We start from the raw sequence: 23,152 nt of genomic DNA on the forward strand, positions 1-23,152 counted from the left end.
GCCCAGTCTACATGAAAAAATGGCTTTAAAAATTATGCAAATGAAGCATGGCAAAATGCTAATCCACACTTCATTTGCATAGTCTCTGACGGCAAAGCCAGCAGTGTAGACTTAGCCAGAGAGTAGTTATTAATGGATCACAGTCCTAGTAGAAGGGCACAAGAAGTTGGGTTCCACAGGGGTCTGTTTTGGGGCCGGTTCTGTTCAATATCTTCATCAACAATTTAGATGATGGCATAGAGGGTTCTATTAAGTTCACAGATCATGCCAAGCTGGGAGGGGTTGCAAGTGCTTTGGGGGATAGGGTCATAATTCAAACTGGGTCTGAGAAACGGGAGAAATGGTCTTGGGTAAATAGGATGAAGCTGAATAAGGATAAATGCAAAGTAATCAACTTAGGAAGGAACAATCTGAGTCTCACACACAGAATGGGAAGCGACTGTCTAGGAAGGAGTCCTGCAGAAAGAGATCTGGGGATCAGAGTGGACCACAAGCTAAATATAAGTCAACAGTGTGACACTATTGCAAACAAAGCCAACATGATTCTGGGTTTTATGAACAGGAGTGTTGTGAGCAGGAGACCAGAAATGATTCTTCCACTCTGCTCTCCTTCCTAAAAGCAAAACAGAATTGCTTTGTAGAAGAATGGCTTCTTTTCAAATACATAACCTGGTTACTGATATTTCTACTCCAGCTCATCAACTGAAGAAGTGGGGTTTGCCCGTGAAAGCTCATGATAATTTAAAGAAATACGTGTTACTCTTTACGGAGCCAGAGGACTACATCTTTTTAAATATATTCAAGTTTGTGAGGTGCTCAGAATTGCTACGTTGATGAGGGTCATAGAAAGAGCCATGAACATTTTTTTCTCTGTACTAAGACAGGCAAGTTTAGTTATTCACACTCAGGGATGGGCAAAGGGAGGCAGCAAGAATTTGAGAGCCACATTTTCATACCTGCCCGTTAGCACTCTGAATTAGTGACTGCTTTCGTAAACGCTGCCTCTGGATAGTTTGACTGAGTAAAGGTAACTACATGTAGTCCAGACTGGCAGATTTTCTTTCTTCAAACATGTCCCCCATTCTTCAAGGAATATCTCTATGGAACATGGGAAGTAGAAATAAAGTAGCAAACCCACATTCTTCTGTTTAAAACAATTTGAATTGATGGTGCAGAGAAAGACAGGGGCGCCCAAGAATTATGAATCTATTTCCCTTTCCTGTGAGCATCATCAAAAACTGGCACATCATATAGGTTCTGTAATATTATCAAGAGACGCTAAGATCCCCATATCTGGGAGTGGGGAGACTCCAGTCCCTTAGCTCCTGGGTGCCAAGCTATAGAAAAAGCTTTGAAATGCAAAGCTCTACTCATCACTGACATACATGTCCCATTATTCTAGCACAGTGTGATGGAAATCATCTCTCTCCTCCTCGTGCCTGGACACAAAGCAGAGGACAATAGGTAGAAGACGTCTGCAGAACACAGAAAGGGATGCAGAGTAGAAGGATGCTGGATAAACTCCCTTTGGTTGACCCACAGAATTAATACGTGACACCCTTGGATCTGCCCAATGAAATCAACACTGCTGGAAAGAAAAGGGAGCTGTAAGTGTGGGATGGGATTTTTTGGAAGGAAAACTAGATTTCCATGCAAATCTAATTGAAATGAAAATCCAATTTCCCACTTTAAAAAAAATCCTTTAAGGCACACATTTCCAGCCAGTCTGTGCACCGGGTTTGGAAGCAAAAGAACAAAAGGTCCCATCTCCACAAGTGGTCGGCGTGACTTCCAATGTGCCAGGGGCAAGGACTGGTGCAGGAGGTGCACATAATGGTGGAGATTTGGGGGAGTGTGTTCCCTTGCTTGTTCCCTGTGATGGGGTGGACTTGGTCCAAAACTTCCTGCTGGTGGCTTCTGGCCTGGACACACCTTCTCCTGGCCAAAGAGCAGATGTGTGGTCCTCCAGGGAAGCTAGAGAGGCTGCTTCTGCTTCAGCCAATCAGGGGCCAGTATAAAGAAGCTGCTGGGCCAGGACCTGGCAGTTCCTTTCTGGAATTCAAGTGAGGCAGCCCCAGGGACTGACTGGGAAAGCAACGGTAACTCAGTCAGCTCCGAATTGGGGCTGGTTTGCAGACTCAGGTAAAGCCTAAGTCCTGTGGCTGAAGCCAGGTCATGCTGGGCTACAGTGAATTGCAGAACCCTGGACAGGGTGCAGTAAGGAATTTATCTCAAAGCCCAGAAAGAGGGCAAGAAGAGGGCAGCTTCTTGGAGGAGTTGCCTAGGGAGTGAGCAGCAGTGGGCAGTAGGGACACTTAGTGGGCAAGTGCTATGTCTGGTGTCTCTGGGCTGGGATCCAGTGGTGTAGGTGGGGCCATAGGCCCCCTCAGCTCTTTTTAGCTACACAAGTGAGTAGGAACGAAGTCTGCTCCCGGGCGACCAAGAAGAAAGTGTGTCTGGGATCCTTCCACACCCAGAGCCCGTGGGAGGAGAGGAGCCTGTGAACATCCATACTCGGCCAAAAGGGGGAAGGTGCGAGAGGAAAGCCCTTTACACCCCCATTTGCTCCTCCTGACCATCATCCCTTGATACAGTGACCAAGACACAAAATGAAACTGGGGTGAGTGAAACTTTCCACACACAGTGTTGGTCCCTTTTTTCTTCCAGGAATTTATTCCATGAGCTAAAAAGCTGGCAGTGGAAAGGGGAAAATGGCAGGATTGAAATGATTCATCCAACCCAGAATCACTCATTTTTTTGGTTGACTTTTCAATTCACCAGAAATTTTCTCTGGTTTTGGTTTTGGTAAATGGATTTTTTTCCCCACGGCAACCTGAAAAGTTAATTCCAGGTTATGTCTAAATTTGCTCATTAGCTCGGACTAGGGATGCAAATGCAGGGGAGCAAAGTAGTTCATGAAGCAGGGATTTAAATATCCCGTGCTTCATTAACATGATCTCACCGGCACGCTAGTCCGAATCACAGCTGGTTCGGAACAGGAAGTATGCGCCGGGACACAGTAGTTCAGACCAAAGCCCTTGCTTTGGGCTAACGTTACTCCTCATCATGTTAGCCCAAAGGAAGGGCTTGGTCTGAACTACCGCATCCCGGTGCACACTTCCTGGCCCTAATGAGCTGTGATTTGGGCTAGTGCACCGGCAAGATCATGTTAATGAAGCGCTGGATGTTTAAATCCCCGCTTCATTAACTACTTCGCTCCCCTGCATTTGCATCCCTAGTCTGAATTAATGAGCAAATTTAGACATACCCCCATGTCCAATTCTATCCATGTCCCCTTCACAGAGCTCTGAGTCACAAAGTTCCCTGAACACCTGCCCTTCAGAGTCTACAAAGTTTTTCCAGTAGACCAAAGAGGAAGGAATCACCGTTAGCATGGTGGTATTGGGTGGGATATGACTTTTTGAGGTTTATTTCTCTTATAGAAGGAACTTCCGAACCCTGAATGCCATTTTGGTTTTCAGTTCAATGTAGAATGCCAAAGAAGATGCCCACAGGCAATGCGCTCACATAGATACGTTACATTTGTTCCTTCTTTTGTAGTTGTCTTAATCTATAATAGAGGCCCACCAGGCATAGACAGCCCACCAGGCAGACAGGAGATATCTGAGGTGTCCCATTTTTCTCCCAACACAGAGCCCTGAGCACTTGCAAAGCAAATCACATGTATTGCTATATCTGTACATGAGCAAGAAATACCTGAAGTACCACTGGTGGGAAGGGTAAAGAACGGCCCTTCCTCAGAGCCCGGCACTTCAAAAAGTTCCTGAGCTTCCAGCTCCCAAGTTATTTATAACAGGGAAAAAAAGGTAGCTGTCAATTGTAGGACTGGTGCTAATGAGGCTAATTAAATGAGCTAGAAGTGTCCCCACCTTTGCTTTTGATGTAAAAATGCAGTTCTTAGACATAGCATACACTAGCTTAAAATACGACATCCAGTTTCTGTTTCTGTTGTTGCTAGTGCAAAATCCCCCGACCCCAATGAAGGAACACTGCTATGTAAAGAAGATTCTTTGCCATAGTTTTGGGGGTACATCCTGCCAAAGACTGGAGCATCGGTCCACACCAATAGACTCCTGCTCCTTCAGGCATAAGCAATCTGGTTAGTCCTGGACAGTGAGTGGTGGGACGGTGTGTGTGTGTCTGGCTATGTAGGTATATGATAACTGCTTTGCCATTGTATTCTCAATAAGCACGGCATATGGCCTTTCCCCCCTATAACTGAGTCCACCTCTTTGTGGGCTCACTCTGTGCCTGAGGGGTGTTGCGTAAGTTCTTTGCCAGGATGTTAGGAACTTGGTAGCTCCCGGGCTCACTTCCACCGGAGGCTGCCCAATCTGCTCATCACAAGGTTCTGAGGCTAGGAGCTCACTAGCCCTGTCCATGGTGCTATGGGTTCTTGTATTCAAACACTCTCTCCAGCCTGGAGGTCCTCTTTTCTGCTCCTCTCACTAGGCCGGAGTATGACAATGCCTAGGCCTCGTGTAGGGGGCATTGGGACCTAGTCCACCCCATATCCCCTCTCCCCCATATAAACATCTCATGTACTTCCTACAAGCTTTGTAGAAAAATGGCTACTTCTCAAATACATATCTTGGTTTCTGGTATTTCTACTCCAGCTCCTCATCTGAACTAGTAGGGATTGCCCATGAAAGCACATGATAATTTAAAGAAATATGTGTTACCCTTTAAGGAGCCACAGGACGACTTGTTTTTAAATACATTCAAGTTTGTGAGATGCTCAGAGTTGCTATGTTGATGAGGGTCTTAGGAAGACGCATCCACATTTATGCACCTAGTAATAAGATGAGCAAAGGGCGGCAACAAGAATTTAAGATCCACATTTTCATACCTGTCCATTGGCGTCCTGAATGAGTGACTGCTTTTGAAAACACAACCTCTGGATAGTTTGACTTAGTAGCGGTAACTGTTTATTGTACAGACTGGCAGATTTCCTTCCTCCAAAGAATTCCTCCATTCTTCAAAGCATATCCCCATGAAAGAAGTAAAAATAAAGTGCCGAAGCAACGTTCTTACATTTTAAATAATTGTAATTGATGGTGCAGAGAACAACGGGGAGCTTGGGAGGGCTGAATCTATTTCTCTTTCATATGACCAGCATTCATTGGACCATCTTATCAGTTCTGTAATGTTTCCTACAGATGCTTAGATCACCATGTCTGAGTGTGGAAAGACACCCCTCTCTTAGTCCATGGGTACCAAGAAACAGAAAGGGTTATGAAATGCACAGTCTCCACACATCAGTGACATACCTCTCCCATTGTCCTACCACCTCCTGCTCCTCACATCAGGACACAAATCAGGGGAGAATTGGTACAAGAACTCCATAGAGCACAGAAAAGGATACAGAGTAGCAGGAAGCTGTCAAAACTCCCTTGGTTCCCCCACAGAAATCACACACATCACCCTTGGAACTGCCCAATGGAATCAAAAGCACTGGAAAGAAGAGGGAGCTAGATTTCATGCCCCCACCTTCATCCCAATGCAGCCAGTTCCCCATTTTGAAAGCACATCACCTATATTTGGATGCGCACACAGAGGCAGTAGCCGAAGGCAACTCTCATCTCAGTGGAGACCTGCATCCCTTGCTGTAATACAGATGCATGTATAGTAACAAGATAATAATGAACAATACCACCATGGGCTTTGCAAAATGGCATCATTGTACGGTGGGAACTGAATTCACCTCTTCGCACTGCCCATCACTCAAACAGCACTGGGATGAACACATTCAAGAATTTGTCAGCAATTTATTCTTTGCTTTCCTCACGGCGTCCTTCACCTCCCTGTTCCTCAGGCTGTAGATGAGGGGGTTCAACATGGGGATCACTACCGTATAAAATACAGAGGGAATTTTATCCATTTCCACGGAATAGCTGGAGATGGGTCGGAAACAGATGTAGAGTTGGGTGCCATGAAACATGCCCACCGCGCACAAGTGGGAAGCGCAGGTGGAGAAGGCTTTGTACCGGCCTTCGGCAGAGCGGATGCGCAGGATGGTGGAGAAGATACAGATATAGGACACGAGAATGGTCACAAGACTGATCACTATGCTGCAGCACGTGGAAACAAATATCAGAATCTCACTGGTGCGGGTGTCAGAGCAGGAGAGAACCAGCAGTGGGGAGCAGTCACAGAAGAAGTGTTGGATGATGTTGGAGCTGCAGAACGACAGCTGGAATATAGAACACGTCAGTGTCACTGAATCCACCAATCCCACAGCACACACCCCAGCCACCAGCAGGTTACAGCGCTGTCTGGACATGATGACCGTATAGAGCAGTGGATTACAGATGGCCACATAACGGTCGTACGCCATCACAGCCAGCAAGAGAGACTCAATATCTACACAATGAAGAAAGAAATACATTTGCACAGCGCAGGCAGTACGAGAAATGCTTTTCCTCTTGGCTAAGAAAATATGAAGCATCTCAGGGACAATCACTGAGGAATAGCAGAGATCAGAGAAAGACAAATTTCGGAGGAAAAAGTACATGGGGGTGTGGAGTCGGGAGTCAGTTGTGATTAACAAAATCATCCCCCCATTTCCCACCAGGGTGATAACGTAAATCAGAAGGAACAACGCAAACAGGGGGGCCTGCAGCTTCGGATGATCTGTCAGTCCTGAGAGTATGAATTCAGTCGTTTCCGAGTGATTTCCCTCTTCCATCTCCTCTGAGCTGAGAACAGGCAGGTCCATCTATGTGGTCAGATGGATGGATACGGAAATGAGTCCTCTGCCTGTTATGAAGTAAGTGATAAAAAATGGAGGTCAGTTTTTTAATAGATAGCAGTACGAGATCAGGGAAGGGCTTAGTTCACAGAGCCAGATGTTCACAGCTGGACTTTGCGTTTCTTTGATCAATTTCATACACCGTACACATACAGGAACACACACAAACCTTCCTGTTCTCTATTCTGAGCAGCAAATAGCGACTTGTAACTTTGTTGTGGGAGAATGAGGGTAAAAGCATCTGTGTCTAACAAGATCATTGCTGAGCTCATGAAGGGCTGAGAGTAAACCAGTGTCAAACTCTTTGCCGTTTTTTGAGGAAAGGGAGCTCTGTGGCTCAGCGTGTCAGTTGCTCTGTTCGATAATAAAGCTCTTTGGCATCTGATAACGGCATTTACATTAGTCTGTATTAAACGCATGATATGTAAAGACAGGAAGGCATCGGTTTCTGTGACTATCTAATGGCCTATTAATTCAAAGCAAATTTCTCATCCTTTAACTCAATAGGCAGGAGCTAGGACTTCTGTCAGAGACACTGTCCGTGTGCGTGTGTGACAGACCCAGGACAACAACACATACCTGCGAACAGCACAGAGAGACGTGGCAGCGTTTCTCCATCGATAGAAACCGACAATTTGGTGTAATTGGGAGCTTTTATTCTGAGATCTGTGATCTATGGGACAAGATCCCTAGAGCTAGTTGGAATACCTGAGTTCAGAGAGACACAAAAACAAATTAATGAGCTCAGTGAATTTCAGCCATGGGACTAATACCCTGCGGATTAATTAGGTGCCTTTTTACCTCCTGCATCAATAAATGATGCAATTTCTATCAAAGTTACAGAGTCCAAGCCTGAGGGATATTTCTTTCTGCTCTTGTCACTGCCCACTGGCTCCTGTGTAGAGCTGACTCAGAAAGAGTGTGTTTGTTGAGACCAACATTTTCCAGCTGAAAACTTAACATTTCAACTCAGAAACAAAACACACGGAGGCTCCCAGCGAAACCAGTGATTTCAGCTCTCAGGGTACGTCTACACTAGCCACCCTAGTTTGAACTAGGGTGGCTAGTGTAGACCTACCCTCAGAGGGTATGTCTACACTAGAAAGTTAGTTCGAACTAACGGACGTTAGTTCGAACTAACTTTCCTATGCGCTACACTAGCGCTCCGCTAGTTCGAATTTGAATCGAACTAGCGGAGCGCTTAGTTCGAACTAGGTAAACCTCATTTTACGAGGACTAACGCCTAGTTCGAACTAGCTAGTTCGAACTAAGGGCTGTGTAGCCCTTTAGTTCGAACTAGTGGGAGGCTAGCCCTCCCCAGGTTTCCCTGGTGGCCACTCTGGCCAACACCAGGGAAACTCTATGCCCCCCTCCCGGCCCCGGACCCCTTAAAGGGGCACGGGCTGGCTACGGTGCCCGTGCCAGGTGCAAGCCTGCCAGCACCCAGCTAGCAGACCCTGCACCTGGCACGGCACAGAGCCACCCACCCGATGCCCCCCAGCCCACCCCCTCTTGCCGGGACCAGGCTGGCGGCTCCCGGGAGCTTCCCCTGGACTGCAAGAGGCGGGCACCTTCCTGGGCTAGTGCGGACATCGTGGACCTCGTCCACGATCTCCGCACTAGGCACAGGAAAGTGGCCGTCTAGGGCAGGAGAGCTGCCAGCCTGGCCACCCAGGACCAGGTGTGCATGAAAATCAAGGGGGTCCACTGAGACCCCCGACACTGAGCCCTGAGCTTACAATGGCCGTCCTGGGTCAGACCAAAGGTCCATCTAGCCCAGTAGCCTGTCTGCCAACAGCGGCCAACCCTAGGGACCCTGGAGGGGATGGACCGAAGACAATGACCAAGCCATTTGTCTCGTGCCATCCCTCTCCAGCCTTCCACAAACTTTGGGCAGGGACACCACTCCTACCCTCTGGCTAATAGGACTCCATGGACCCAACCTCCATCACTTGATCTCACTTCCCTTTAAACTCTGTTCTAGTTGTAGCCTTCACAGCCTCCTGCAGCAAGGAGTTCCACAGGTTAACTATTTGCTTTGTCAACAACAACAACTTTCTGTTACTACTTTGAAGCCTGCTACCCATTCCTTTCCTTTGGTGTCCTCTAGTCCTTCTTTATGGGAACTCATGAAGAACTTTTCTGAATGCACCCTCTCCACCCAACCCCTGCTTTTAGAGACCTCTATCCTGTCCCCCCTCCGTCTCCTCTTTTCTAAGCTGAACAGTCCCAGTCTCTGTAGCCTCTCTTCATCTGGGACCTGTTCCCAACCCCTGATCATGTTAATTGCCCTCCCCTCTCCCAGCCTTTCTCTTCCCCTCTCCCACCTCCTTTTCCCAGTCTCCCCCAGTTTTTTTCAATAAAGACAGAGTCAATGTTGGAAGAAACGTTATCTTTATTTTGTACATCAATAAGAAGGGGGGCTAGGGAAGGGCAAGTGGAAGGAGGTGAGGGAGGAATGGGGTACGAGCCCCCGATGGGGAGGACTGGGCTGGCTCTGCGGGCTTCTGGGGGTGGAAGCTCTCCTGCAGCCCCCCAATTACTCCCTCTCCCCAGATGGCAGCCTGCGGCAAGTGCAGCCGGGCTGATGGCCGAGTGGTGTGATGTGCCCAGTGTGGGCACTCAGGGCACTCCAAGCCAGAACTTCTTTGCAAGCGGGGCACCCCTTAGAACTGTGTGTCCGGGGTGGGGGTCGGGACCCTTTAAGCGCAGCCCTCGGCTAGCCTGAGACAGTATCTCCATGCTCTAAGTCCTCCTTTTATGCCCTGCCGGCACTGCTTCCAGCCATCATTAAGCCCTGTTCAGAGTCCACTCAATGTGGACTTACTAGTTCGAACTAGCAAAACGCTAGTTCGAACTAGTTTTTAGTTCTAGATGCGTTAGTTCGAACTAGCTTAGTTCGAATTAACTAATTCGAACTAAGTTAGTTCGAACTAGCGCTGTAGTGTAGACGTACCCAGAGAGTGTTACTAAATGTTCACAGTCTTGCTGGAGGGCATAACAAGTGGGATACTGCAGAGGTCTGTTTTGGGACCAGTTCTGTTCGATATCTTCCACAACCATTAGTCAGCATGGTTTCTGTAAAGGGAATTCATGTCTAACTAATCTATGAGAGTTCTTTGAAGGGATCAACAAACATGTGGACAAAAGGGGGTCTAGTAGATATAGGGTACTTAGATTTCCAGGAAGCCTTTGACAAGTACCCTCACCAAAGGCTAAATGGTAAATTTTCTGGGAAGGGAGAGGGGTAACTATTGGTGTTCCGCAAGGGTCAGTCCTAGGACCAATGCCATTCAACTTGTTCATAAATGATCTGGAGAAAGGGGTAAACAGTGAGGTGGCAAAGTTTGCAGATGATACTAACCGGAAGTTAAGACGGAAGCAAACTTCAAAAATATCTGAAGAACTTCAAAAATATCTCACCAAACTAAGTGACTGGACAACAAAATGGCAAATGAAATTTAACGTGGTTAAATGTAACGTAATTCACATTGGAAAAAATAACCCCGACTATACATATAATATGATGGGGGCTAATTTAGCTACAACTAATCAGGAAAGAGATCTTGGAGTCATCGTGGATAGTTCTCTGAAGAGGTCCACGCAGTGTGCAGCAGCACTCAAAAAAGCAAACAGGATGTTAAGAATCATTAAAAAAGGGATAGAGAATAAGACGGAGAATATCTTTTTGCCCTTATATAAATCCATGGTACGCTCACATCTTGAAAACTGCGTACAGATGTGGTCTCCTCACTCAAAAAATGTTTTAGCATTCGAAAACATTCAGAGAATGGCAACTAAAATGATTTGGGGTTTCGAACGGGCCCCATATGAAGAGAAATTAACAATACTAAGACTTTTCATCTTGGAAAAGAGGAGACTAAGGGGGGATATCATAGAGGTCTATAAAATCATGAGTGGTGTGAAAAAAGTGATTAAGGAAATATTTTTTATTTGTTCCCATAACATCAGAACTATTGGCCACCAATCGATACTAATAGGCAGCAGCTTTAAAACAAAGAAAAGGAAGTTCTTCACACAGCACATAGTCAATCTGTGGAACTCTTGGTCGGAGGAGGATGTGAAGGCTAGGACTTCCTGCTGGAGGCTTGTGGCCTGGACACACCTTCTCCTGGCCAAAGAGCAGATGTGGGGTCCTCCAGGGAAGCTAGAAAGGCTGTTTCTGCTTCAGCCAATCAGGGCCCAGTATAAAGAAACTGCTGGGCCAGGGCCTGGTGGTTCCTCTCTGGAGTTAAAGCGAGGCAGCCCCACGGATGGACTGTGAACGCTGCGGTTCCTTCGACAGCTCCAAATATGGGCTGGTTTGCAGACTCAGCAGAAGCCCAGGTCCGGTGGCTGAAGACCGGCCGTGTTGGGCTAGGGTGTACTACAGAATCCTGGACAGGGTGCAGTGAGGAGTTTATCTCATAGCCCAGAAAGAGGGCAAGGAGAGGGCAGCTTCTTGGAGGAGATGACCAGGGAGTGAGCAGCAGTGGGCAGTAAATACACTTAGTAGGCAAGTGCCAGGTCTGGTGCCCCTGGGCCAGGATCCAGTGGTGTGGGTGGGGCCATAGGCTCCCTCAGCTCCTTGTAGCTACAGGAGTGGGTAGGAAAGAAGCCTGGTCCCAGGCGACCAAGAAGAAAGGACGTCTGGGATCCTTCCACACCCAGAGCCAGTGGGAGGAGAAGAGTTTGTGGAGACCTCTCCTCAGCCAAAAGGGGGAACTTGCAAGATATGAGCCATTTACACCCCCATTTGCTCCTGCTGTTGATCATCCCTTGACACAGTGACGAAGACACAAAATGAAACCAGGGGTGGGTGAACCTTTCCACACATAGTGCTGGTCCATTTTTTTCCCCACAAATGTAGGCCATGAGCTAAAAAGCTGGCATTGGAAAAGGGAAAAGTGGTGGGATTGAAATGATTCATCCAACTCAGAATCACTCTTTTTTTTTTTTTGGTTAACTTTTCAATTCACCAGACCTTTCATCTGGTTTTGGTGTCGGTAAATGGATATTTTTCCCCCAGAGGAACCTGACAAGTTAGTTCCAGGTTCAGTTCTATTCATGTCCCCTTCACAGAGCTCTGAGTCACAAAGTTCCCTGAACACCTGCTCTTCAGAGTCTACCATGTTTTTCCAGTAGACCAAAGAGGAAGGAATCACCATGAACACGGTGATGTTGGGTGGGATGTGACTTTTGTGTGTTTATTTCGCTTCTAGAAGGAACACCCCAACCCTAAATGCCATTTTGGTGTTCAATTCAATGCAGAATGTCAAAAAGGATGCCCTCAGGCAATATGCTCCCATAGGGTATGTCTACACTAGCCTCCTAGTTCAAACTAGGCAAGCTAATGTAGGCATTTGAAATTGCAAATCAAGCCTGGGATTTAAATATCCTGCTCTTGATTTGCATCTTCCTGGAAGGTCACCATTTTTTAAATTTACAAGTCCGGACTAACTGCCCGTGGCTACATGCGACAGGGACCCGGTAGTTCGAATTAAAGCCCTAATTCGAACTACCTGTTATTCCTCCTGTAAATTTCAAAAATGACAACCGGTAAGGAAGATGCAAATCAAGCGTGGGCTGTTTAATTCCCAGGCTTGATTTGCAACTTTGAATGCCTACATTAGCCTCCCTAGTTCGAACTAGGGGGCTAGTGTAGACATACCCATAGAAACTTTACATTTTTTCCTTTTTGTTTTGTAGCTGTCTTAATCTGTCATACAGGTCATTCTGATGTACGGTATTGTTCCACACTGCCTGCATAGAGAGCCCAGCAGGCAGAGGGGAGAGAGAGATGGCTGAGGTGACCTATTTTTCTCCCAACACAGAGCCCTGCGCACTTGCAAAGCTCATCACATGGATTGCTATATCTGTACATTAGCAAGAAATACCCTTAGTGCCTACTACAAAGAGTCCAATGTCATGTGATGCAATGCCTACCAGACCTGACAAACTCACTGCATCTAATGTATAGCTCGCCTTCAAAAACCCTGGTGTGATGGAACCATCACACAGCTCTGGCCAGGTACCAATAACATACTCATACGTGAAAGCAAATCGACCAACCAAAAAAAGACATTGGTTTGTCTTGGGAGGCTGGCAGGCCACAAGCCAGTTGGATCAAAGCTGAACGCTGCTAAATACAAAGCTGGAACCCGTCTGGCTCTCCCGTGTGTTGTTAAGGTTCAAATAGATATTAGATTTACATAGATGTGTTTAAAGTTTAGACTCTATGAATTGTGGTTAAGTTGCTGCCAGCATTAATATCACTCCTAGCACCTGCAGTACCACTAGTAGGGAGGATAAAGAGGGGACCTACCTTGGATCCCAGCACTTCAAAAAGGTCCTGAGCTCCCAGCTCCCAAATTATTTATAACAGGGAAAAAAAGGTAGCTGTCAATTGTAGGACAGGTGCTATTGAGGCTAATTAAGTGGCTGGAAGTGTCCCCACCTTCGCTTATGATGTAACAATGCAGTTTGTGTTTTGATGAAGCCCAAGGAATCAGGGTCAGATTTGCAGAGTTTTGCCAATTCTGCATTCTCTCTCTATGATCAGCTGCTGAAAATGATGTCGAAAAATTCCTATTTCCTGGTTTTCATGACATTCTAAGCATTAATGTGCTGTGTCTTAATATGTTTGATGGTGTATACTCTGCCAAACCATCTGGAAGTTGAAATCGATTGAGATGTTTATGGTTACTATTGTGCTTCTACTTCTGCAGTAGCTATTGTAACGTAACAGAGGGAAGGAATGTCATGATCAGCTCTTGTGAAATTCAGTTTCTAACCCTTCTTATGTGTGAGAGGATGGAACGTGTGGGACATAAGCATGAAGAACACCACTGGACCAGAAATGCTAATGGGAGGTCCAACGGTGGAGAAGGAGATGTTACAGATGACTGTGTGTCAATCTGCTCTCTTTGGATAACCCAGGACCCTGAGGGACAGGGCGAGCATTTAACAAATGGGACACGATATTTGTGATGGAAACCAGCTTAACTGGAAGCACAGAGAAGAGAAGGAGAAAGGGAAACAACAGGAGATACCAAACTGCCAATCGGAAAATCAGCATGCTAGTGCAAAACTTCCCGATCCCAATGAAGGAACACTGCTATGTAAAGAAGGTTCTTTGCCATAGTTTTGGGGGTACATCCTGCCAAAGACTGGAGCATCGGTCCACACCAATAGACTCCAGCTCCTTCAGACATAAGCAATCTGGTTAGCCCTGGACAGTGAGTGGTGGGACAGTGTGTGTGTCTGACTATGCATGTATATGATAACTGCTTTGCCATTGTATTCGCAATAAGCACAGAGTATTACCTTTCCCCCCGTAACTGAGTCTGCCCCTGTGTGGGCTCGCCTCCATGGCTGAGGGGTGTTCCGTAAGTTCTTTGCCAGGATGTTCGGTATTTGGTAGCTCCCGGGCTCACTTCCCCCGGAGGCTGCTCTGTCTGCTCATCACAAGGTTCTGAGGCGAGGAGCTCACTAGCCCTGTCCATGGTGCAATGAGTTCTTGTATTCAGACACTCTCTCCAGCCTGGACGTCCTCTTTTCTCCTCCTCCTCTCACTAGGCTGGGGTATGACAAGGCCTCCGGCCTCCTGTAGGGGGCGTTGGGACCTAGTCCACCCCATAACCCCTCTCCCCAATATAAACAACCCATGTGCTTCCTATAAGCTTTGTAGAAAAATGGCTACTTCTCAAATACATAATTTAGTTTCTGGTATGTCTACTCCAGCTCCTCATCTGAACTAGTAGGGATTGCCCATGAAAGCTCATGATAATTTAAAGAAATATGTGTTACCCTTTAAGGAGCCGCAGGACGACTTGTTTTTAAATACATTCAAGTTTGTGAGATGCTCAGAGTTACTAAACTGATGAGGGTCATAAAAAGATGCATCCACATTTATGCACCCAATAATAAGGCAGGCAAGTCTAATTATTCACGCTCAGAGATGAGCAAAGGGCAGCAGCAAGAATTTAAGATCCACATTTTCATACCTGTCCATTGGCGTCCTGAATGAGTGACTGCTTTTGAAAACACAACCTCTGGATAGTTTGACTGAGTAGCGGTAACTGCATATTGTACAGACTGGCAGATTTCCTTCCTCCGAACAATTCCTCCATTCTTCAAAGCATATCCCCATGAAAGAAGGAAAGTAAAAATAAAGTGCCGAAGCAACGTTCTTATATTTTGAATAAATTTAATTGATGGTGCAGAGAAGGACGGGGAGCCTAGGAGGGCAGAATCTATTTCTCTCTCATATGAATAACAGCATTCATTGGACCATCTTATCGGTTCTGTAATGTTCCCTACAGATGCTTAGATCCCCATGTCTGCGTGTAGGGAGACACCACTCTCTTTGCCCATGGGTAACAAGAAACAGAAAAGGTCGTGAAATGCACACTCTCCACACATTAGTGACATAATTCTCCCATTATCCTACCACGCTGTGATGGAAATTACCTCTCTCCTCCTCACATCAGCAGGGCACAGTTGGTACAAGAACTCCATAGAGCATAGAAAAGGATACAGAGTAGCAGGAAGCTGTCAAAATTCCCTTTGGTTCCCCCACAGAAATCACACTCATCACCCTTGGAACTGCCCAATGGAATCAAAAGCACTGGAAAGAAGAGGGAGCTATATTCCATGACCCGCACCTTCGGCCCAGTACAGCCAGTTCCCTATTTTGAAAGCACATCACCTACATTTTATGCGCACACAGAGGCAGTAGCCGAATGCAACTCTCATCTCAGTGGAAACCTGCAGTCCTTGTTGGAATACAGACACGTGTATATTAACAAGATAATAATGAACAATACCACCATGGGCTCCGCAAAATGGCATCACTGTACGATGGGAACGGAATTCACCTCTTTCCACTGCTCATCCCAGTGCTTTTTGAGAGATGGGCAGTGGAAAGAGGTGAATTCAGTTCCCATCATACAATGATGCACTGGGATGAGTACAATCAAGACTTGGTTAGCAGTTTATTCTTTGCTTTCCTCAGGGCGTCCTTCACCTCCCTGTTCCTCAGGCTGTAGATGAGGGGGTTCAACATGGGGATCACTACCGTGTAAAATACGGAAGGTATTTTATCCATTTCCACAGAATAGGTGGAGAAGGGTCGGAAACAGATGTAGAGTTGGGTGCCATGAAACATGCCCACCGCGCACAAGTGGGAAGCGCAGGTGGAGAAGGCTTTGTACCGGCCCTCGGCAGAGCGGATCCGCAGGATGGTGGAAAAGATACAGACATAGGAGACAAGAATGGTCACAAGGCTAATCACTATGCTGCAGCATATGGAAACAAATATCAGAATCTCACTGGTGTGGGTGTCAGAGCAGGAGAGAACCAGCAGTGGGGAGCAGTCACAGAAGTAGTGTGGGATGATGTTGGAGCTGCAGAACGACTGCCGAAATATAGAACACGTTAGGGTCACTGAATCCACCAATCCCACAGCGCACACCCCAGCCACCAGCAGGTTACAGCGCTGTCTGGACATGATGACCGTATAGAGCAGTGGGTTACAGATGGCCACATAACGGTCGTACGCCATCACAGCCAGCAAGAGAGACTCAATATCTACACACTGAAGAAAGAAATACATTTGCACAGCGCAGGCAGTGCGAGAAATGCTTTTCCTCTCGGCTAAGAAATTCTGCAGCATCTCAGGGACAATCACTGAGGAATAGCAGAGATCAGAGAAAGACAAATTTCGGAGGAAAAAGTACATGGGGGTGTGGAGTCGGGAGTCAATTGTGATTAACAAAATCATCCCCCCATTTGCCAACAGGGTGATAACATAAATCAGAAGGAACAACACAAACAGGGGGACCTGCATCTCCGGTTGATCTGTCAGTCCTGAGAGAATGAACTCAGTCGCTTCCGAGCGATTTCCCTCTTCCATCTCCTCTGAGCTGAGAACAGGCAGGTCCATCTATGTGGTCAGGTGGATGGAGGTGGGAAAGTGTCCTTTCACTGTTATGAAGTAAGTGATGATCAATTTCACACACCGTACACATACAGGAACACACAGCTTAATCATCCCCCCCACACAAACCCTCCTGTTCTCTATTCTGAGCAGCAAATAGCGACTCGTAACTTTGTTGTGGGAGAATGAGGGTGAAACCATCTGGCTAAGTCTAGACTAGCATGTTTTTCTGGAAATGCTTTTAACGGAAAAGTTTCCCGTTAAAAGCATTTTCGGAAAAGAGCGTCTAGATTGGCACTTTTTGCAGAAAAGCGTCCATGGCCACTATAGATACACTTTTGCGCAAAAAAGCCCCGATTGCCATTTTCACAATTAGAGCTTTTTTGCGCAAAACAAGTCCCAGCTACCTACACTTGCCCTTTTGCGCAAAAGTTTTGCGCAACAGGAACCTTTGCCCGAAAGGGAGCAGCATAGTATTTCTTCAAAAAGCACTGATTTCTTACAGTAGGAAGTCAGTGCTTTTGCAGAAATTCAAGCGGCCAGTGTAGACAGCTGGCAAGTTTTTCCAAAAAAGCGGCTGATTTTCCGGAAAAACTGGCCAGTCTAGACACAGCCCCTGAGTCTAACAAGATCATTGCTTAGCTCATGAATGGCTGAGAGTAAACGAGTGTTAATCTCTTTGCTGTTTTTTGGGCAAAGGGAGCTTTGTGGCTCGGCATGTCAGTTGCTCGGTGTGATAATTAAGCTCTTTGGCATCTGATAACGGCATTTACATTAGTCTGTATGAAACCCCTCATATGTAAAGACAGGAAGGCACCAGTTTCTATGACTATCTAATGGTCTATTCATTCCAAGCAAATTTCTCATCCTTTAACTCAATAGGCAGGAGCTGGGACTTCTGTCAGAAACACTGCCCATGTGCGTGTGTGACAGACCTAGGACAACAGCACATACCTGCGGACAGCAGAGAGATATGGCAGCATTTCTCCATCGATAGAAACCGACAATTTGGTGTAATTGGGAGGTTTTATTCTGATATCTGTGATCTATGGGACAAGATCCCTAGAGCTAGTTGGAATACCTGAGTTCAGAGAGACACAAAAACAAAGTAATGAGCTCAGTGAATTTCAGCCATGGGACTAATACCCTGCGGATTAATTTGGTGCCTTTTTTCCTCCTGCATCAATAAATGATGCAATTTCTATGAGAGTTACAGAGTCCAAGCCTGAGGGATATTTCTTTCTGCTCTTGTCACTGCTAACTGGCTCCTGTTTAGAGCTGGCTCAGAAAGTGTGTGTTTGTTGAGACCAACATTTTTCAGCTGAAAACTTAACATTTCAACTCAGGAACAAAACACACGAAGGCTCCCAGCGAAACCAGTGATTTCAGCTCCTAGGGTATGTCTACACTAGCCACCCCAGTTCGAACTAGGGTGGCTAGTGTAGACCTACCCTCAGAGAGTAGTTACTGACTGTTCACAGTCATGCTGGAGGGCATAACAAGTGGGATACTGCAGAGGTCTGTTTTGGGACCAGTTCTGTTCGATATCTTCCACAACCATTTAGATATTGGCATAGAGAGTGCGCTTATTAAGTGAGCAGGTGATACCAAGCTTAGAGAGGTTGCTACTCCATTGGAGGATTAAAGGCCAGTAAGTCTAACTTCAGTACTGGGCAAATTAGTTGAAACATAGTAAGAATAAAATTGTCAGACACATAGAAGAACATCATTTGGTGGGCAAAAATCAGCATGGATTCTGTAAAGGGAATTCATGTCTTATTAATCTATGAGAGTTCTTTGAAGGGATCAACAAACATGTGGACAAAAGGGGGTCCAGTAGATATAGGGTACTTATCCAGGAAGCCTTTGACAAGTACCCTCACCAAAGGCTCTTGTGTAAATTAGGTTGTCATGGGATAAGGGGGAAGATCATTTCATGGATTCAGAACTAGTTAAAAAAGAGGAAACAAAGGGTAGGAATAAATGGTAAATTTTCTGGGAAGGGAGGGGGTAGCTATTGGTGTTCCCCAAGGGTCAGTCCTAGGACCAATTCCATTCCAATTTATTCATAATCGATCTAGAGAAATGGGTGATCAGTGAGTTGCCAAGTTTGCGGAAGGTACTAAACTATTCAAGATAATCAAAACTAAAGAAGACTGTGAAGAACTTCAAAAAGATCTCACCTAACTGAGTGATTGAGCAACAAAATGGCAAATGACATTTCATGTGGATAAGTGTAAAGTAATGTACATTGGAAAAAATAACCCCAACTATACGTACAGTATGATGGGGGCTAATTTGGATACACCTAATCAGGAAAGAGATCTTGGAGTTATCATGGAAAGCTCTCTGAAAACGTCCTCACAGTGTACAGCGGCTGTCAAAAAACCAAAAGGATGCTAGGAATTATTTAAAAAGGGATAGAAAGTAAGACAAAGAATATTTTACGGCCCCTATATAAAACTGTAGTACACCCACATCTTGAATACAGTATACAGATGTGGTCTCCTCACTTCAAAAAAGATATTTTGGCATTAGAAAAAGTTCAGAAAAAAACAACTAAAATGCTTAGGGGTTTGGAACAGATCCCATATGAGGAGCAGCTAAGGAGATCGGGAATTATCACTTTAGAAAAGAGGAGACTAAGGGGGGATATGATAGAGGTCTATAAAATCATGAGTGATGTGGAGAGGGCGAATAAAGAAAAGTTATTTATTAGTTCACATAATACAAGAACTAGAGGACACCAAATGAAATTAATGGGTTTAAAACTAATAAGATAAAGTTCTTCTTCCCACAGTGCACAGTCAGCCTGTGGAACTCCTTGCTGTAGGAGGCTGTGAAGGCTAGGACTATACCAGAGTTTAAAAAAAAGATAGATACATTCATGGTGGTTAGGTCCAGAAGAGGTTATTAGCCAGGGGGTAAGGAATGGTGCCCCTGGCCTCTGTTTTTCAGAGGTTGGAGAAGGATGACAGGAGACAAATTGCTTGATCATTGTCTTCAGTCCACCCCCTTTGGGGCACCTGGTATTGGCCACTGTCAGCAGACAAGCTACTGGGCTAGATAGACCTTTGGTCTGACCCAGTATGGCCATTCTTATGTTCTTATGTTCTTGTGTTCAAAGTGTAGTCTCTGTGAATTGTGTTTAAGTTTCTGTCGGCATTAATATCACTTATCGCACCTGCAGTCCCACTGGTGGGGAGGGCAAAGAAGGGCCTTCTTCAGATCCCGGCAATTCAAAAAGGCCCTGAGTTCATAGAGTCTAAACTTTAAACACATTCATATAAATCTAATATCTCTTTGAACCTTAGCAACACACGGGAGAACTGGATGGGTTCCAGCTTTATATTTCGCAGCGTTCAGCTTTGATCCAACTGGCTCGTGGCCTGCCAGCCTCCTAAGGCAAACCAACATTTGAGCATGTTATTAGTACATGGCGAGAACTCTGTGATGGTTCCACCACACCTGGCTTTTAGAAGGCCAGCTATACATTAGATGCAGTGAGTGTGTCACATCTGGCAAGTTTTGCTTCACCTGACACTGGATGCTTTGCCAGTCGGCTCTAGGGGGCTATGGGATTATAAAGGCATTTGTAGCTCGTGTACAAATTTAGCAATACATGTGATCTGCTTTTCCAGTTCCTAGTGCACTGTGTTAGGATAAAACTGGGGCACCTCAGCCATCTCCCTCTCCTGTCTCCCTGGTGTGCTGTCTGTACACCCAAGGTGGAAAGATGCTGTACCTCAGAATGGCCAGTAGTATAGATGAAGACAACTACAAAAGAAGAAGGAACAAATAAAAAGTTCCTATGAGAATGCATTGCTTGAGGCCATCCTCTTGTGCAGTCTGCCTTGAACTGAATGCCAAGAATTCAGGGTTGGTTTGTTCCTTCTAGAAGAGAAATAAACAGAAAAAGTCACATCCCACCCAACATCACCATGTTAACGGTGATTCCCCCCTCTTTGGACTACTGGAAAAATATTCGAGGCTCTGAAGGGCAGGTGTTCAAGAAACTTTATATCTCGGGGCTCTGTGAAGGTGACATGGCTAAAATTGGACCCTCATCTAAATGTTCAGGTTGTTATGTAGGGAAACATGGATTTACAGAAATCAAATCCCAACAAAAATTCTGGTGTATTGAAAAAGTCAATCAAAACAAACAGGTGTTTCTGGGTTGGTCAATTACACACTTCCTGCTCCCCCACCCTGGCTAGCTCTTTAGTTCATGGCTAAAATCCTGGATGAAAAACAAGGGACCAACACTGTCTGTGGAAAATTTTAGCCCCCTCTTCCCCTAGTTTCATTTTGTGTATAGGCCACTGCATAAAGGGATGATGTTCAGCAGAAGCAGGAGCAAATGGGGATGTAAAGGGCTCACCTGTCTGGAGCGACCCTTTTTGGCCGAGGACAGGTCTCCACAAGTTCCTCTCCTCATACTGGCTCTGGGTGTGGAAGGGTCTGAGATGCCCTATATTTTTGGTAGCCTAGAACCAGACTTCTTTACTACACAATTTTGTAGCTACAAGGAGTTGAGGGGTCCTATGGCCCCACCCACGCTACTGGATCCTGGCCCAGGGACAGCAGACACAGCAGTTGCCTGCTAAGTGTCTTTACTACCCACTGCTGCTCACTTCCTGAACAATTCCTCCAGGAATCACAGTCTTATAGAATCATAGAACTCTAGAACTGGAAGGGACCTCAAAGCATCATTGAGTCCAGTCCTCTGCCCTCATGGCAGGACCAAGCACTATCCAGACCATCCTTGACAGGTGTCTGTCTAACCTGCTCTTAAACATCTCCATTGAGGAAGATTCCACAACTTCCCTAGGCAATTTATTCCAGTTCTTAACCAACCTGACAGGCAGGAAGTTTTTCTGAATGTCCCACTTAAACCTGCCTTGATGCAGTTTAAGACCATGACTTCTTCTCCGGTCCTCAGAAGCCAAGGTGAACAATTTTTCTCCCTCCTCTTTGAGACACCCTTTTAGATACTTGAAAACTGCTCCCATGTACCCTCTCAGTCTTCTCCTTTCTAAACTAAACATGCCCAATTCTTTAAATCTTCCCTCATAGCTCGTGTTTTCTAGCCCTTTTGTCATTTTGTTGCTCTTCTCTGGACCTTTTCCAGTTTCTCCACATCTTTCTTGAAATACGATGCCCAGAACTGGACACAATACTCTAATTGATGCCTAATCAGTGCAGAGTAGAACAGAAGAATGACTTCTTGTGTCCTGCTCATAACACTCCTGTTCGTGCAACCCAGAATCATATTTGCTTTGTTTGCAACAGTGTCCCACTGCGGACTCGTTTTTAGCTTGGGGTCCACTCTGACCCCCAGATACCTTTCTGAAGGACTCCTTCCTAGATTGTCGCTTCCCATTTTGTGTGTGTGGAGAACCTAAGTGGAAAACTTTGCATTTGTATTAATTCAAACTGATCTGGACAAACTGGAGAAATGGTCAGGGGTAAATAGGATAAAGTTGAATAACATTCCTATCCTCCAAAGCACTCACAACCCCTCCCAGCTTGGTATCGTCTGGAAACTGAACAACAGTAACCTCTATGCCGTCATCTAAATTGTTGATGAAGATATTAAACAGAACCAACCCTAAAATAGACCCCTGCAGAACCCACTTGTTATGCCATTCCAGCAGGACTGTGAACCATTAATAACTACTCTCTGGCTACATCTACACTGCTGGCTTTACCAGCAGAGCCTATGCAAATGAAGCACTCATTAGTATTTTGCCACACTTCATTTGCATAATTTTTAAAGCTGTTTTTGCATGTGGACAGGGGGCTTTTTGGTTAAAAACCCCTGTTTTGTGCAAGATCCTTATGTCTCTCCGGGAGTAAGAACAAACTTATCTTGAATAAATTATGCAAATGAAGAATGGCAAAATGATAATCAGTGCTTCATTTGCATAGGCTCTGCCAGCAAAGCTGGCAGTGTAGACAAAGCCTCTGAGAATGGTTATCTAGCCAGTTATGTACCCATCATATAGTAGCCCCATCCAGGTTGCATTTCCCTTGTTTAATAATAAGAAGATCATGCAAGACCGTATCAAATGCCTTACCAAATCGATGTATGCCATGTAAAAGAAGCAGTGAGAGATAAAAAGTGGAAGTCAAATCCTAGTGAGGTAAATAGAAAGGCGCATAAACACTGCCAAATTAAGTGTAAAAATGTAATAAGAAAAGCCAAAAAGAAGTCTGAAAAATAGCTAGCCACAAACTCAAAAGGTAATAATAAAATGTTTTTAAGTACATCAGAAGCAGAAAGCCTGCTAAACAGCCAGTGGGGCCCCTGGAAGATCAAAATACCAAAGGAACACTTAAAGACGATAAAGTCATTGTGGAGAAACTAAATGAATTCTTTGCTTGAGTCTTCACAGCTGAGGATGTTGGAGAGATTCCCAAATTTGACCCATGCTTTG

At 45.5% G+C, this 23,152-nt stretch overlaps 1 protein-coding gene across 1 annotated transcript; it reads right to left on the bottom strand.

The window, feature by feature from the left end:
• Positions 1-5,770: 5,770 nt before the first annotated feature.
• LOC102452386 (olfactory receptor 5G9-like) lies at positions 5,771-6,709 on the bottom strand. The gene has a single exon (XM_006122740.3). It carries the CDS (start codon positions 6,707-6,709, stop codon positions 5,771-5,773), a length of 939 nt encoding a protein of 312 aa, XP_006122802.3.
• Between the last annotated feature and the right edge of the window lie 16,443 nt (positions 6,710-23,152).

The sequence above is a fragment of the Pelodiscus sinensis genome, chromosome 5, assembly GCF_052426305.1.
Source record: "Pelodiscus sinensis isolate ZL-2025 chromosome 5, ASM5242630v1, whole genome shotgun sequence".
NCBI lineage: Eukaryota > Metazoa > Chordata > Testudines > Trionychidae > Pelodiscus > Pelodiscus sinensis.

Coding starts and splice junctions, on each gene's coding strand:
- LOC102452386 (XM_006122740.3), bottom strand. CDS start 6,709: ATGGAAGAGGGAAATCACTCGGAAACGACTGAATTCATACTCTCAGGA.